Source organism: Mustela putorius, unplaced genomic scaffold (assembly GCF_011764305.1).
Source record: "Mustela putorius furo isolate JIRA1106 unplaced genomic scaffold, ASM1176430v1.1 tig00003913_pilon_pilon_pilon, whole genome shotgun sequence".
NCBI classification, from domain to species: domain Eukaryota; kingdom Metazoa; phylum Chordata; class Mammalia; order Carnivora; family Mustelidae; genus Mustela; species Mustela putorius.
The window spans coordinates 11,899,230-11,917,271 of NW_025422060.1; the positions used below are offsets into that span (position 1 = coordinate 11,899,230).

The 18,042-nt window shown below is 45.4% G+C and overlaps 1 protein-coding gene across 5 annotated transcripts in view; it reads right to left on the reverse strand.

Annotated features, from left to right (window-relative positions):
• The window catches only part of RSU1 (Ras suppressor protein 1), a 200,208-nt gene that overhangs the window by 155,081 nt on the left and 27,085 nt on the right, over positions 1-18,042 (reverse strand). For 4 of the 5 annotated variants that reach the window (XR_006603361.1, XM_013058890.2, XM_004757570.3 and 1 more), the window contains exon 3: positions 12,672-12,722. The exons of the other annotated variant lie outside the window; for it this stretch is intronic. Coding sequence is in view for 3 of the 4 variants with exons in the window: in XM_013058890.2 (XP_012914344.1) it covers positions 12,672-12,722 (51 nt within the window). In the remaining variant the exon portion in view is untranslated. The remainder of the gene's footprint in view (positions 1-12,671; positions 12,723-18,042) is intronic. 5 annotated transcript variants of the gene reach the window in all.

The following is an 18,042-nucleotide window of genomic DNA, read 5'->3' on the forward strand; positions in this document are numbered from 1 at the left end:
TGGTCAGTTTGAGCTCCTCCAGGCAGCTCATCAGTACATAAGCTCCCTCGACACATAAACCGTAAATGCTAATGAAATCTCTAACGTGAAGAAAGAGAAATTTTTCAGATTCTACTTTCGAGATGGAACCAGGTGAAGCGGCACCAGGAGTAACTAAGCGTATCTGCTCACGCGACCTCACCAGAACAACAAAGAGCTTATCTACCTGCACTGCAAAAGCCCGGTGTCAGCTTTTACTTGTAGGCTGTGCATTGGATGGACAATGGTTCATCACTTGGTTCCGTTATACCCACCCAGATCTTTCCTTTTTTTTTTTTTTTTTAAAAAGATTTTATTTATTTGACAGAGAGAAACACACAGTAAGAGAGGGAACACAAGCAGAGGGAGTGGGAGGGGGGAAAACAGGCTTCCTGCCAAGCAGGGAGCCCGATGTGGGGTTGGATCCCAGGAACCCGGGATCATGACCTGAGAGCCGAAAGCAGCTGCTTAACCAACTGAGCCTCCCAGGCGCCCCTCCCCACCCAGATCTTTACCGTGAAATCACTGCAGAATAGTACGATGAGCAAGGTTCAAGGAGAAAAAAAAAAAATCCTGAATTCCCTAGTTCATCAGAATTGAGTCACTTAGCAACAACTTCAACAGACCAAGTGTGGTTCCACGAAGAGATGCCCCTTGCTAACTAACCTTCTAGCTGTCACAACACCAAGAAGTGAACGGAGAATGCTGGGGGGCCTTGACAGCACAGAGAGACCAGCTGGGGTGCTGCCGATCCAGGGACTTCTCAAGCACAAGCATCTCCTGGCCCTGGAGGCCAAGAAACAAAATCGCAAAGAGTGACGGGCTCTGGGAGCAGCAGGCTCCCTGCAGAACATAAGGACTGGCGCTCGGCAGCGTGCAGCCTACGGAAAGGCCGGCAGGTCACGCGTTGGTCTTTGGAGCCATATGGTTAGCACTGACAGCCGGGTCCTCTACAGCTACAAAAGGGCAGTAAGAGACCAGGCACCACGTTCCACCCACGGCTGCCGGGAAGCCAGAAGCTGCTCGGAACACATGTAGGTCTTCCTCATAAGCACAGGCATGAAATCCGGAGTTGGGAACCCTACCCACCACCTCCACCAAACTTCTGAGTCGTCAGAACTACGCTGTGCCTGTCTTTGCAGAAGCTCCCAGACTGTTTTTTTTTTCTTTTCTTTTCTTTTTTTTTTTTTTTCTTTTAATCTGAAGATTACTGCGGAGGAGAGGTGCCAGGCCAGGCCAGGAACGCCAAGGGGATGCTGCCTGCAGGCCTCTTAGGAAAACTGACTTCATGGTTCAGCCACTGCCTCCATCACCGGATACCAGAGAGGGACTGAAAACAGCCCCAAGTGTCCAAAGAAGACTCAGAGAGGGTACCTAACGGGAACCACTGCCCACGAGGGTGAAGAACAGCACGTGGCCCGGCGGTGGGCACGCTCCCCGCCCCACAATGGGTGAAAAGCTCCAATCTCGTGCCCATTGGCAGACACACTTCAGTGCGACTGACCCATGGCAGAAGACACAGGAAGACACCGCCACATGGGATAAGGTAAAGCAAAAACATCAGATAGCACTGCCTCCCCAAACCTGGCGTACTTGTATTAAGAACAGGAGACTTGATTGCCCTACCAAATGAAAATGCCCGGTCAGGTGTCTGCGTGCTTCTGCTGCTTTCTAAGATTTCTTAAACAGGAAAGGATAAGGGATGGTAGATTGTTCAATGAGGTCAGTTATTAGATCCCGAAGATACAGTGCTACAAGAGAGTTACTAGAAAAAGTATGAAAACCACGAGAATACATCAAATAGTGATGGAAGCAAACATTTCTTTGCCCCAGTACTGGATGAATACGATACTGGATAACAACTGTCCCCCTGTGCCCTGACTGAGGCAAGGTGGGAAGAAGCCAAAAGAACAGAAGCGAAATATGAATTTGGGGCATTCCTGGTCAGAGTAGAAGGGCAGCCCCTTTAACACTCAATTGGACTAGCTGGAGACATTAGTCCTTTCCTACCACAGAGGTGATGTCTAGACTCATTATACAGAAGTCAATTCTTTCAGCAAATTAGGAATCATAGTCTTGAATGCCAGTTTAATGATTACCTGTAAAGAAGAATCTCTTTAGTCTCACATACAAATAATTATGCGCTTCAGAATTTTATATGCAAAAAAGGTCATTTGTATTTATAGTGATTAATGACTTTTGTTTTCTGCCCCCAAAATGCAAGGTGGGTAATGAACTAATTATATCTTAGCCCAAGAATGTGAAGTTCACAAGTATACTAATGATAACTAGGCTTTACAGATTTTATGGGATTTTCCCCAAAGCAGCCATTAAAACAGTGAATTACAGTAGTTACGGGTTATTTAAAAACATAAAGTTTATGAAACAGTAAAGCAGATTCTCATTTAAAAGGATCTATATGTTCCTCACGGTAAAAATTAAATACCAAAATATCTAAACATCTACCAACAAAGGCCAACATTCCCTAACTCATTATTAGCTTTATAAATGCCAACAGTAATGCTACATTCAGTTTAACAGCAGTATTTACTAAGCACCCACACCTCGAGGTACATACTTCTTGTATTTCATGTATCTCATCATGGGCCTCCTTAAGAGTCTGCAGCTAAACTAATTTTACTAACCAAAAATATCCTGACTTAATTCACTGAAAAAGTAGCAAAGGAAAAAAAAAAAGTAAAGATCCTACTCTTTCAGCAACAATGAGAATCATCAATTCCACAAAAAAATCAGGGAAAAAAGTTACAAGCAAGCATTAAGGCAGATTTTACAGTATAAAGTCAAACATGCAAAAATATATGTCCCTGGGCTATAAAAAATGGGTACACGAGGCCAAACAAATCTCCTAAAAAGCTGACAAGCATGGATTTCTGCCCCTTTGAGGATGCGGAATTTACCTGATTTCTGCATCTTTTGTTAACAGCCCAGAGACAACCAAAGAATGCGCCTTGCAATCTTGAACCCTGAATTTTTGCAGGAAAGTACCTGTGAAACCATACTCCAGCGCCAAGGCTCGACGTGGGCAGCCCAGCGGTAGGGCAGGAACCAGCCTGACCCAGGGAGCTGGATCAGAGAAGCAGCAGTAAGAGAAAAGGCAGTGGCATTTAAGGTCTGGGAGGAAGTGACATTGAGTGAAGGGCAAGCAAAGGGCAGAGGCTTCTCTGGGAAAAATGCCTAAGAAGTTTCGAGACACGGCAAGAAGGAAGAGGAGAACATGAAAAACAAAAACCACTTCACTCGTCGCAGAATGCAGACTCAGAGTTCCAGAAAGTCCTAACCAGGCTCTTAAATATCATTATAATGTAGTAAACACACACACACTCAATCTTCAATTATGAACATGAAGAGGGAGACAGCAGACAAGGCAAATTCACACACACACACACACACACACACACAAAACATGCTTTGCCCAGAGCTCACATCTTCTTCTACAATTAAGAATGACTTCAGCACGAGGCCACAATGGGTTACTTCTCTTCTTTCCTCATGTATTTTAATGCTGAGGACGGGAGTAATTATATGAGGAAAAAAGGGAGCAGGGGTAAATGCCCAGGGCCAGAAAAATCCACAGGATCCACACAGGGCTTTGTAAACACCCCCTCTCTGATAATCTGCCTTTTAACCTTTGGAATTCTCCCTGCCTTTTTTTTTTTTTTTTTTTTGAGCACATAAAGAGCCACGGCTTTTGCTCTTTGCTTCCCCCACTGAGCTCCCAGATTTAGGTGGGTAGGATATGTAAACTATACACGTACATCCTTGGCAAGGCAGATGGGCGATGGTGAGCACAGACACTTAGGACGCCGTGTAAAGCCCCCAGCTTCCAGCTCTAGTTACCTGACCACTTCAGGCCAGTTGCTTCTACTGGATAGAGAGGATGGCGTCAATAAATGCCCTTCCTTCCACGCTCAAGTCATCACGTATGTGAAGTTGGCCCTTCAGAGGCTAATAAACTCTGCACAACCTTAATACTTTATTTTCCATATAGTGCAGGTGGTGGGACAGACGGGCTTTGTGGGGCAAAGAGGAGAATCCATCTCAACTTTTTGAAGGATGAGCAAGATCTGAAGAGGGGTAGGGACTGCAGGTAAGAATCAGAGGACCTGGGGCGCCTGGCTGGCTCAGTCGGTTAAGCACTGCCTTTGGCTCAGGTCATGATCCCAGGGTTGAGCCCCACATTGGGCTCCCCACTCAGCGGGCAGTCCGCTTCTCTCTCTGCCTCTGCCTGCTGCTCTGTCTACTTGTGCTCTCTCTATATCTGTCAAGCAAATAAATAAAAACTTTTAAAAAAAATAAGGTGATCAGAGAAGGGTATATATGGACAGGAGGAAAAGGTTAAAGGAAGAGCAAAAAATTAGAGAAGAGGGTTCTGACTGAAAACATCTGAAAAGGAAGGGGATGAGTTTGTTAACTAGTGGTAGGTTAATCGCAGAGCGTTTTATCCTATTGAGCTGACTGGCAAACAGAAGAAAAACTGAAATGGGAGAAAGAATCCTCCTAGATGTTATGGAAATTGAGATATGTATATACTCTTAAAATTAATAAAGGGAGACCTCACGCAAACGGATTTGGGAGGCCAGCAGGGGGAGCTCTTATGCTCGACCCAACAGGAAGAGATGAACCTTGCACAGGGGTACTTGACTATCCCTGCAGGAGGAAGAAAGGCTTACCTCCTCGCCCTGGCAACAGCACAGCCAATCAGAGACAGTCACAACTTAGCCAATGAAAAGCCACCATACTTCCAGCTCCCAGTTTAATCCAAAGGGCTTTTTGTTTATAACAGCATACTTCCCCCCTCCTCCATAGAGGAGCTCTCCCAATCCTTTGTTCCCTGGACTCGCCTGTGGTTTGGCCACAGCTTGCTTTGTCCCATACTGCAATTCTCTGCTATTCCCAAATAAACCCATTTTTTGCTGGTAAAATAATGAGCAGTTTTATATTTAAGGCTAGCAATACCTATGCATTCCATTCAAGATCCACATTCTTATTTAATGAAATGTTAATTTCAGCAGCTAAAGTGGGTGGAGATTTTGAACCTTTTTTAAAAAAGAGTGAATTTCACATTGCATCGACAGTCACCTTTTTGAAGTTTCATACAAATTTCCAGCTGACATCTGTAAGAAACAGCACCAGTTTATTCAGACCGCAAATATACTGCTATCTTTCCCCTACTCCGGGGTTTCTAAATCTGAGTTATAGGCACCCCTAAAGAACTCAAAGATAGTTCTCTATAGGATCCACAAAACCTATGTGCATTTTTCTAGGGATAAATGACATAGTTTCATACGTCACCCCACTGACTTCATGGGGTGACATAGTTTCACCCCATTAAGAAAGGTTGGTGAGTTAGGAAATGTTAAGAACTTCTCTAAAAGAATATATGTCCAAGGAACTGCACCTCTTAGAATACCCTCTCCCACCCTCTTCCATAGTACACCCACGCAGGTACGTATGTACACAGACACACACACACACCCCACATTATTTAGGAGTAAGAGTCAACAAATGATTTACATATACATTTCTGCTACTAAATCAATTCTGAGACTTGTATAGTAAATAGTAAAAGAAACATTTTTCAAGATCAGCCTTCCTTAGAGGCTAGTTATGACTTGGAAAGGGGCAGGTTCAAACTGGCTGCAGATCATTCTCTCCACAGCCTGCCACCATTCTGAAATTCTCATAACTAAAGTCATTCCATTTAAAAATATACTGTGGCAGCGCCTGTGCGGCTCAGTAGGTTAAGCGTTGGACTCTTGATTTTCAGCTCATGTCATGATCTCAGAGTCGGGGGATGAAGCCCTGCATCTGACTCCATACGGGGCAAGGTGTCTGCTTAAGATCCTTCCTCTCCCTCTTCCCCAATCCCTCCCAATCCCCCACTCTCTCCCAGTCTCTAAATAAAAACAGTGATGATAATAATAATGAATAAATAAAAAATACTGTGGAAGAATTAATACACTACAGTTTAGCTTCCACTTAGCACAGACTCCAAGAACAGAGATTCTAGAATAGGTACATTTTGGTTGGTAGCACTGGACCCGTGGGCTAGAGTCTCAGTTAAGGACACAATACCATCAAGAGACAGCTTCTGGGGCTCCTGGGTGGCTCAGTGGGTTAAAACCTCTGCCTTCAGCTCAGGTCAAGATCCCAGGGTTCTGGGATCAAGCCCACATCTGGCTCTCTGCTCAGCAGGGAGCCTGCTTCCCTTCCTCTCTCTGCCTGCCTCTCTGCCTACTTGTGATCTCTGTCTGTCAAATAAATAAATAAATAAATAATCTTTAAAAAAAAAAAAAGAAAAGAAAAGAAAAGAAAGAAAGAGAGAGACAGCTTCTCCAACTTCACCCATTGACCGTGGACCCGGTTCCAGTCGATGGGGTCAACAGATTCTTCCACAAGATGACATAGCAGGTTTACTTACTAAAACCAAAACAACGAACTCCCAACTGCAGGTAAATTTTTTTTATGGTAACCTAACCACTGGTATCATCTGATAGATGCTGTCGAATTAATAGCTGCCAGACTCAAAAATACTATGTATATAGTTTTTCAAATCCAATCTTTCAAATGGTGGCATAGTAACAAACTGATAAATGTGCACTAATTAAAAAAATAAGCTATTGATCAAAGCCTCTGTATTATAAATACATTTACACTCTTTTAAAATGCAAACAGCAAGTTGTTTTGACATTGTCACAAGATAAATTCATGACACAGAGACGATTTATTTTGCATATTTCCCCTCAGTTTAATTTCATACAAGCCATGCACAGGAACTTTTGCATAAGGCATGACAAATAATCTATGAAAGAAGAACTAGAGACTTTAGAACAGAAAGGTGTTGAACACTGGTGAAGGTCATTCTCATGAGTTGGAACAGTTTCTTTTTCTCACACATCTCAGCAATCTATGAGCTCTGTAGAAAGGGGTTTAATTTATCATGCTTTTTAAAAAAACTGCTTAATTTTCTTCATTATAATTGGATCTGCATATTTGGGGGATATCATATTCCATGTGCAACATGCTCCTTAACTCATTTATAATAACATTTATGGTAAATATCCTATGGATATATATACATCTACATAAAACTTTAAAACCTTGTATTAACTTCTGTATATTTAGAACATTATCTTTGATAAATTATTGAAATCACCAATAAAGAAAATCCTAGCATTTCTTGTTCCCTGTAATTTCGCATTCATACATGAGCTAAAACTAATGAGAAATAGTCTGTTAAAAAAAATAAAACTCGTTTTCCCATAAACCTTGGGTTTACTGCCTGACTAGCCATTTCCGATGCATTAAATGACAAGATACAGTCGCATTAAGGCCTCAAACTGCAGGCAAAACTCCTAAAAGTTCAAAGTTCAAAGTATAAAACGGAACAATGACACCCAGACACCCACACTTATGAAAGGTTTACACAGAGCAGGCTATGCAACGTTCACACAGAGCGAGATGATATCCATCACATTTTTTGCACAAAATGATGAATGCTTAATCCTAAAATGCATGGGTCACAAAATGAAAAACACGACTATCATCTTCAAGGTGCCAGCAATCTCTGTATGTGGGTTTGGCTGTAAAAATAAAATTGTTTTTAAAATTAAGAAAAGCTTCACATTAAAAAATTATGCTCAGAAACTGTTTTGCCCACCAACTCAGAGTGTAATTCATTTCATAAGGCAGAGTATCCTTCCCCCCACGGTGACATTTAGTAGAAGAATCCATATAAGTCCTCACACAATTTCCCTGAGTTTTACATGGTTATTTTTTTAAATTAAAATCTGGTTACACGGGGCGCCTGGGTGGCTCAGTGGGTTAAAGCCTCTGCCTTCGGCTCAGGTCATGATCCCAGTGTCCTGGGATAGAGCCCCGCATCGGGCTCTCTGCTCAACGGGGAGTCTGCTTCCTCCTCTCTGCCTGCCTCTCTGCCTACTTGTAATCTCTGTCTGTCAAATAAATAAATAAAATCTTTAAAAAAAAAAAAAACTGGTTACACGCATACTTATTTTCAGCTTTCTTCCACAGGAATAAAATCTTACATATCCCCAATACAAAATACTACAGAGGGCAATAAAATTCTTCCAGTGTAAAGAAGTAAACTTCCTAACTTGAGAAAGAAGTAGTAATACACTAATAACTGGCATGTGAGACAGAACGATAATTATAGGAGCAAAAGAGAAAAACAATATATACCCTTATAGAGGGATATACCTTCATCATGCACACTGCACAACGTAAATAGCAACAGCAACATATCCTACTGGACAGAGCAGAATAGCCTGCAAAAAATTTAATCTGATAACACAAATTTGGTTTTTCATCTCTTAGCCAAAAGACCCAGGGAAAAAAAAATAACGTATCTCAACAGTGACCTCTAGTGGACAAGCCTTAAAATGACAGTCTTAAAATGAAAGTCTCAAAGACTGAAAACAAGTAGGAAAACATTTACAAAGCCTAACACTCCCAAACCACCATAAAAACCAGGTATGAGCTTATGGGGCCAACTGAAAAGACTCAGCAAACACTGGCTTAAAAGGCAGAGTAATCAAAGACAAGCATTTGAGCAGGGGGCAGACACACAGGAAGAGAGTCTTTGAAATCACTGTTACATTCCCGTCTTTCAAAACACTGAGAGCAAGCAAGGCCCTGGGCAGGTCATCTCTGTCTGGCTCTGACTTATCCCAACTCATCACCCGCCAATCCATTAATCAACCTGTATTAACTGAAGGTCAAGGTGATGTTCAACATGCTCTTGGTACTTTCGGAGATGTGGGATACAGAAGCGCTTCAGCCAGGACTCCTGAACTCCAGGACATTATAATGCAATTAATTGCATGAAGAAAACAGTAAATAATTGGGATCTTAAATATATAAATCTAGCTTGAAGTAGAGTAATAGGCGCAGAAGCTGTCACAGCTCTAAGAACAAATGAAGGGTTTATGGAGAAGTGACGCTCAGCCGAGCCATCAGGGCCTCTGGGCGGAAGGAGCATCTGTGAGTCATCCTGACACGAGCTGTCCCCATCTGTGGGAGCTGAGATGTACCGAGGGGTGCCGTCCCAGTCCATCACCCTCACTATGAAAGGGTCTCCGTGACGAAGAACAAGACAGGGACATCCATTCCCAGGACACAGGGTAATGTTTCTTTGGAGCACTTGGTCTGGCATGTGTGACATGAGCCCCTGAGTAGGAAAGAGAAGCGTGTTGTGGCCACATCTACCCAGGCCGCTATACCAGTTAATCCCAAGAATGTAAGTCCAGTTTCTACAAAGATGGCGTCATCTCAGGCCAGCTGTTTCCTCCATGACCTCCCTGCCATCTCCTGCTCCCTTCTATCAATCATTACTGCTTTCTGTAGACATTTCCAGGGAAACCACTAGGTGCTCAGTGATAGGTGTTAAGGAAAAAGAAGAAATAAAGGATCCCCACTTTCAAGAAAGCTTAAGATCTGGAAAGAGTGAGTCAACAAAGCAGCAGGAGGACAAGGACATGCTGCACTGGTCTTAGGGGTCTATGAACAATAGGAGTTTGGGGAAGAACCATTTCCCATTGGCCAGAGCAGCCAGGGGAGCCTGGAGCACAGGAGGAGGGGGAGGCGGCCTGGGTGGAAGGGAGGCGGCAAGGAAGTACAGGTGCAGAGGCAGGGCTGGCCATGAGGAGAGGGACGGACCGATCTTTCCGCAGCATCTGGGGAGGGGGTGCTGGAGGAGCGGGGGCAGATGGGGCAGGTTCTGCTGGCCAGGCAAACCGCAGGGCGACTGGTGTTTCGGAGGGGACAGCCTGGTGGAAGAACCCCATCTTTACTCTGAAAACATCCCTCCTGGGCCAGAGAACATCTCGGCTAGCTTGCCAGCTAGCGCCTCCCCAGCTGGAGCTGCTCTGCCTTCCCTCTAAGTACATCTGGGAGAGGCACGCGTCCATGCATCCAGGAAAGCTGTTCCAGGCTGAGCGATCCCCCACCCGGCTCCCAACCAAGCCCATCCACACAGCCCCCATCCCCACCCCACCCCCGTTGAAATGTAAATAGTGCTGCTGTATTAACGATGAACCCCTAACTGGCTTGACGAACTAGAAATATTTTTCATTAGTTCAAATATAGAAAGCTTTAAGGATTTCTGTTCACAGAATCTTGGGGGAATTGAAGGATCGCCGGGCCACGTCCGGCTTTGCGTGGCCTCCCTCGTACTACGGTGAGAGGACCTGTTCACGGAAAGGAAGCCCACTCGCTGCCCCCAGGACCTGGATGGCTCAGCAGATCCCAACTCCGTTGTCCCCAAATCAAGGTCCCAGTCTGAGCAGGCTAGCCTTTCATTTCGTGAGCACACCAGCAGAAATGTCAAACAACAGCGTAATTGGCAGACTGAGAGAAAAACACAAGTACTTTCTGCAAGACAAAAGAAGGGCTGAGGGGTTTAACTTCTGAGTGCCACTGGTTTTAATGCAGCATTGTCAGCCAGGCCCTATTAAAAACCACAGAAAGTGAAAGACACTGATTACCATACAAAGTGACAGGAGGGTGTGCTCAGCCACTTGCATTTAATGCATATTTATATTTCCATCAAATGGACATATTTACTATAAATACTTGAAAAACCATAGCGAAGTCATTCATTTAAATGCCAGAAAAATAGTAAAAGATGCTAATTTGACCTTAGTGGAACAGATCGAGTGTCACTGACACGACTCACAATGGCTTGAAACAGAATTTACCAAGACGATTAATTAGAGTTTACTGGATTAGGTCAAGAATGTCTCAAATGGAAAAAGAAAAAAGGGGGAAAAAAAAAAAAACAGGAAGGATGAAATTTGAAGTTTGAATCCATTCCCAGCCAACCTCTTTAGGAGCAGGCGTAATTTAACTCCGTTTTCGTGCCTCTCTAAATTCATCTCTGGCTGCAGAAAGAAACGGATCCACTGAGCCCTGAGATTTTTATCCTTGTGGTCACGTAAAGAGAAATAAACGACTACTGAAAAAAGTGGAAGGTTTTGTTTTTTGTTTTGTTTTTTAAAAAAGAACAGATCAATTAACGATATAATAGGAACGGAGCATGTCTTGCTTCTTGTTTAAATGTACACTTTTTTCACTCTGCTGATGATGCAAATCTAACCACAGGAAGCTTGGCAATTAAATATTTGTATGAACTGTGCAACAGCTTCGGGGACTTCTGCTCCCCAAATTCTGGGGAATTCAGGGATCGTGCTGTCCCCCTTTCAGAACAAACTGCAAACGCCCTGTGAGCTGGGGATAAGGTATCAGTGGACAAAAGGATCCTTTGCTGTGAAAACCAGGAAACCGGCAGCATATTACCTGTTACAAAAATGATGTCATGTGACGCGGAGCCCTCACTCTCAGCTTCTGTTTTTTTTTTTTTTTAAAGATTTTATTTATTTATTTGACAGATAAAGATCACAAGTAGGCAGAGAGGCAGGCAGAGAGAGAGGAGGGGGGAAGCAGGCTCCCTGCTGAGCGGAGAGCCCGATGTGGGGCTCAATCCCAGGACCCTGGGATCATGACCTGAGCCGAAGGCAGAGGCTTTAACCCACTGAGCCACCCAGGCGCCCCCACTCTCAGCTTCTTGACCATCATTACTCAAACACGAGGAGCACGCCCCTCTGCCTTGGCCTTACCAATAGGTGCTATTTGCTAAAAATGAACTAAATCTGCCTGTTTTCGGCACACGAGGGGCCCTAACCACCCTCTTAATTCTCAGTAATCAGTAGCTCTGTGACATAGCCTCGAGCTGTACATAATGCACATATACACATAAATTTACACGGCAAATCCCTCAACGTGACATGCAGCTCCGTTTCATGGGACTCAAGCGCCCTAACAAATTCTTGCCACATGATTAGAAAATCATTCAAGTCTGCAGGAAATACGGCAAGCACAAAGAAGTGACAGTCAATTAGGAATGAGAAAGGAGAGTGGCTCCCTGTCAGTAAAATCTTTAAAGTCCCCGCTCTAAGGATAAAATGGCCCATTATCACTCATATGAGATATTTTCACAAAAACAACTCTCTGTTCTCCTGTAGGTGAACCAAGCCATGACACCACCCAGGCCCCAGAGAATTCTTCTTGGGAACCAGACTCAAAAATGTGAAAAATGCCGATGCCAAGTTACATAACTTACACAATTTTGTTGGTGGGGTCCGGGGAGGGGTAGGAATCCCCCCATCCATCAGAGTAAAGGAGCAACAGTTAAATGTTCTCCCTTTGGGGAGGAAGTACAGAGAAAGCCAAGAACTCTAATATTTTTAATAAGTTTGGTTTGCCCCCAGCCCAAAACACTCATCAATCGCCTGGCATCTGAGGTCACTTACCAGCCCTGAAAAGAACCATTTCCTGAGAAGCAATGTCATGTTCTTCCTTCAGTTTACACAAGTGAAGAAAGAATCCTCAACACAGGGCAAAGTAAAAACAAAAACAAAAACAAAACACAACAGAGCAAAAGTATATAATACAGGAGAAGATTCTTGTGTATCACACTTGTCACCAAAAATGATTTTAGGTTTCCCCAAATAACATCTGTCCTGAGCATTTTTAAAGGAAACAAAAGAATCAGCAGTATCACAACGATCAACTAAGAGTCAGAAACCGTGTAACTAACGGTAAAGTTAACTCACTTGTTAGCTTGTTGTGGCTGAGGACCAGCTGTGTGATGTGGGATAAGGAGACTGCAAAAGAAAAAAAAAAGAAATCACACAGTCAGTACATGTATCCAAATTACCCCCACTCTCCTACAAGGTAAAGCGTTAAATGATTTCCACAAGGTCAAGTGTTAGCACTCACAAAAACAGAAGCAAGGTTTCATGCAACACTGTCTGTGAAATGTCACTCCAAATTAAGAAAAGTTATGCAATTAGCACAGTGAATTAGGGCCAATGAGATTAATGTCACCGGATCAAACACGACAAGGGCCAGTTAGCTCTGCGCCCGCCTGAGCGACCCATCTCCACAGCCAGGGCGTGGAGAAGCAGGGAACCTCGCCTGTTCCAAAGGGAACATCCTCTGCGGACAGGAGGCTCGTGTCCCGGTAAGCAGGGAGCATGTCCCTTCCCCTGCGCACAGGCCGCCCAGAAACTCTTGTACACGCTCCCAGGGACGAAGAGGAAAAAACTCTCCCCTCAAATTATTTTGGTTGGTATTTCTTTCAAAGCACCGGCAGCTTGCTCACCGGTTCCAGACAATCTCGAGGAGCTTTAAACTCAACAAGATCAGACTTGCCGGAAATAGGGTTTTTCCCACTATAAAGAAAGAGAGAAAAAAGTCCAAGAGAAAAGCGACCTGCCTTCCATTTGGGGCTCTAAAACTGTGCAGGATGATCAGCATATGCTTTAAACACTATGTTTTAAATATACATTTTATCTAGTAAACAGCTTTAGACATTTTTCCAATATTCGTTCTCTCAGAACGTTCTCTTATTAATGCAGCGGACATTTTTCCCTCAGAAGATGACAAAAAATTTTCCCAAGAAGGGCCTTCATGTTGGACCCCAGCACGCTGGGAAGAAAATGAGTGTTATCACTCCTGATCACAGCTTCTGAATGTGTTTCTTTCCTTTTTTTTTCCCCCCAACCACCACAAAGTTATAGAAAATTCAAAATGCAGTAGAGACCTGTCTTCCTGCCCCGAACCTTTTGAGAGTGCGCGGCCGGCCTGATGCCCACAAAGTCAGGGTATGCGGAGGACGGCCTCCTGCCACCCAAGCCAGGCACTTCCTGTCACAAGTCATCACCACCTAGTCCTTGGCCCTCACCCCAGTGTCACCGGACGCCCCTATCACTTCTCTTGGCAAGTGAACAGCCCGGTTCCCAGTCCCGCTGCGTGCAGCTGCGGGTTCTCTCAGACCACGTCTTGCCCGCGTTTCTCTCTCCTGCTGAGTTCCGTGAGACCTTGGCCACTGTGAAGCCTGCCTCCAGGCCCAATTACTCCAGATGTGGACCTCCATGCAGATCCGTCAATTCCTTTGTTCCTGGGTAGACTGAGGTGAAGCCTCGTTGGCAGGAAGGTCAAGGCAATGCGGGGTTCTCCTCGATGGGTCCTATCAGAGCGGCGCAACCTCAATGACCATCCTTCCTTGACCGCTGACCTCTGCCAGGCTTCTCCACCAAGGTGCTTTCTTTTCCCCTTTGTAATCAATAAGCATTTGGAAAGAAGGGGGCTGAGGAAGGGGGGTACTGCAGAACCCTAGAAATATCCCATGTCACGTGCGGCTCATGACCTCTGACCAGGGCCATCTCCACCCTCACGGTACTGTTTGGCAATGTCTGGCAACGTTTTTGACTCTAACACCCACGGCCACTAAAACCCCAATTTTCCTCAGGGGCTCCCGCTGTGTCTGTAGGAGAGAGCGCAGGTCCGAAGCTGAGGCGTCCTGAGGGGCGGGGGCCTGGGATGCCCCAAGGCACGAGGCGGCCCCCTCACTCCTCTGCAGGAATCTCCAGAACGAGAAACAGCCGGGTGCTTCTGGAAGGAGAGTCCAGCAGAGCAGAGTTTTGGCTCCGCAGGACCATCCAGTCCAAAATGTCAAGACTGTTGCTGTTGAGAAACTGCAGTTTCTCTCTTTCTGTCTGCATGGCCCTTGGTGTCCTACAGCGGTCAGTGCATTACAGTCTCCTTGTCACTTATGCTGGGGTTCCAACTGCCCGACGGGGCCAGACAGAGCCCACCCGAGCCGGCTGCGAGCCTTCTGACCGGTCCCCCTGCTCCCTGGGCACTTCGCCGCTTCCGGGCACTAGACACTCAGGCTCATCTTGTCCTTTTTCTGCCACAGCTCTGAAACCACCATTTCTCTAATGAGCTCTGGTTCCTTTTTGTGGAAACTGGTATTTATAAGACAAAATCTGGGCACCAGATGTGCTCACTGCTATTTGGGGCTCGGTATTCTCAGCTCCTCTTAGTGGACAGAGCTTGAGCGCACGCGCGCGCGCGCGCGCACACACACACACACACTCTATACTGTTATTACCGAAAACCCTGAGTTCACAACAGTATCTCCAGCTCCAATACAACATCACCCCGCTCACTCCAGTTTCTTCCCTCTCTGTATGCGTGACTCCCTTCTCCAACAGTGAGAACTCCGGCTTCCGTCACCTCTGCCCCACTTACTGTGTATCAATAATCCTACATATAAACCGCAGGAAGGAGTCCTCCTACAGCCAGACCGACACCTCTCTATGCTTGTTCGCAGAGGCCCCTGGAAGGTGCGTACGGATTCTTGGTCAAGATCAAGAGGAAGGCTGGCCAGTGACGAGTGATGTCAGCTTAAAGTCGAAGACACCCAGGAAACCCCCAGCGCCAGCTTGTTTACACTGTTTAGGGATGTGTAGACTGATGGCTGTCACCTGGCTATGGGGCCCGTGATCAGTGAGGCATGCGAGCCCCTGCTGGACATGTCTGCCCAGGCTACCCTGAAACTCAAGATTCCTCACACATGGTTCCTCGTGTGAAGAGCTAACATGTCGCGAGCAGTAAAGAAAAGACTCTGGGGAACAGCCTCACTGAGATTCTGAGGCCCCCTGAGGCTCACCCAGGCTTCCTTACGCCTGCTAAGCCAGATCCTGTGCCTTTAATTATCCTGTGAGTAGGCTCTGTGGAAGGAGAGTCCTTTCAACTCTCCAACTTCAGAATCGATGATGCAGTAACCAATCTCCCCCACACTCCTCCCTCCTGTGGGACCCCTTCATGCTCTGCTCAGACTCCCCTGCTCACCCGCCCGTCCACAGCAACACCCTCCTTGCCCTGCTTGGGCTGGAACCTTGCAGGCCTGGCTCCCCGACCTGCAGAGATGCTCAACTCACCCCACTCGGGTCCTCACCCCCCCATTCTAGGCCACCAGTGCTCCCGACCCTGACCACCTCTCTCTCTCTGTCTTACTCACTGGCTTTGGGACTGAACCATTAGAAAAGGGGAAGCACAAGTCAATAGGGAAAGAGAAAAGAATTTTTGTGGTTTTCAAAAGTCAAAATGGCCTCTTCTCACAGGACACTTAAGACTTTAAACACTGCAGAAGATCTTGCATGTTTTTATTTTAAGAGTTAAGATTCCTTGTCCACCAATTAAGCGTTTCTCTCTCTCTGAAGTACACAGTTTGAGATGGGGGAAAAAAGTATCTCAAAGAGCTACCTTCCTACCACAGCAGATAAAAAAGACTCACAGATGCACTGGTTAAGATTACGGTCACCATCATGTAAGTACAAGCCACAAGCTAACCAGGGTGCACACATGGGGATCTGTCTCTCACTTACACACAGGTGATCCAGAGGTTCCTGGTATTTTGCTGCTCAACCATCCCCAACACGTGGCTCCCACCTCATGCCACAGGATGGCTGCCTGAGCTTTGCCATCATGTCTGTATTCCCCCTCAGAAGACAAAAAAAAAGAACACTTCCTCCTTTGGGATACTTCCAAGAAACTGCATGTGGTATTTCCACTTGCAATCAATTCATCAGTGAGGCCTCGCTGTAAGGGAGGCAAGGAAATGGAGTCTCTATTCCAGGTGACCAAGGGCCAGCTAAAAAGGAGGGTTTTACTACCAACACGGATGGGACAAGCTGATAGTGGCAGACAACTAACTAGCAGCCTCATACACTAGCACACCACTCCCTCTGAGTGTCAGAGAAATCAGTCCTGATCACAAAAGAAAATGAAGAAGCCTCCCGTCTCGGCCCTAAGTTTTCCTGATACCACAACTAACTCATGAGAAGAAAAAAATTTTTGTTCTTTCTCCCAGCTACCATTCACAATGGAGGACTTAATTAGGGAAAAGCTGCTCCTTTTCCACCATTTCCCCGTGTCCCTTCTCCAAGCATCTGGCAGGAGAGAAAGTGACCAAGTTTCAGAGTGCTTTTTCTGTGTTAATAAAGGGAAATGCAGTTGTTGTCTCACCCAATAAGACCACGAGAATGCATTTTTCTTCCTCACTATTGTTACGGAGCTACATGTTCAAGTAGACGAGAGGGAGAAAAAAATTGGAGCAGTAAAGAAAAAGTTAATAAAAGATCTCTGAGAAAATATTTAGGGCAACAAAGGATTCCGGGCTGGGTCTGCGGGGAGGGCAGTTAAGTTGGACAGAATCAAAATCACAGAGTCAATCACAAAGCCTGGTACTGGGGAAGACTGAGTTGGGACAAACGTATTTATACAACACGCCACTCCCCTCCACCTGGCAATGGTGAGTTCATTGTGAGTCTTGTATGGAAACCGTGCTGTTAAAAAAAGAAGGGAGAAAGTGTCTACCAAAATAGAATGGATTATTTGAAAGCACAGAAGCTGCCATGGTCAAACATGTTGGGAAAATGGAAGCAGGCTGTACCCGCTGACCTGCCTTGCCGGCCTGAATCGCACACTGGGAGATCACCCACCATGTGAATAACATATTTCCAAGAATGAGCAGCACCAGAAGCTGTCAGGAATGAGCATCAGAACAGTGAGAACAAACTGTTATTAAAATTCCTCAAGCAATATTAAACTGTGCTTTGCGTAGGCATTTTTGAAGGAGAATACATTTCAGAAATCGACCAAGTAACTAAGAAGTGTGTTGACATACGCAGTTAAAGGTTACAGCGCCTTGGCTATCCTCCTGCCTCCAGCCTTTAGAAACGGTCTTTGGGTGAACATGGTTTCAGGCCAAAATGATCAGTGGGAAACCACATTGCTGGAAAGGGGGTGTTTGTGAAGGAAGGAGGAGGCACAGGGGGAGATGGCCTGGCGCCGTAACACATAATTTCTGACTGACTGTTCTCTAGCCAAGAAGGGAATCAGCAGGAAAGTCCTCAGAAAGGAACTGGCCAGTTCAATAATTTCATGGGCACTCACCACACTCAGAATGCCAAGAGGCTCTACCTTGGAAATTCTCTAAGAAGGACTATCTACTGTACATCCTGGGGAGCCTGGGAAAGTCTCGGATTGTGCGGACTGTCCTCAAAACTGGCCTGGCTTGGATGAAAACTACACAGTCACTCAATTTAGGCAACAGAGAACATAGACCCAGAT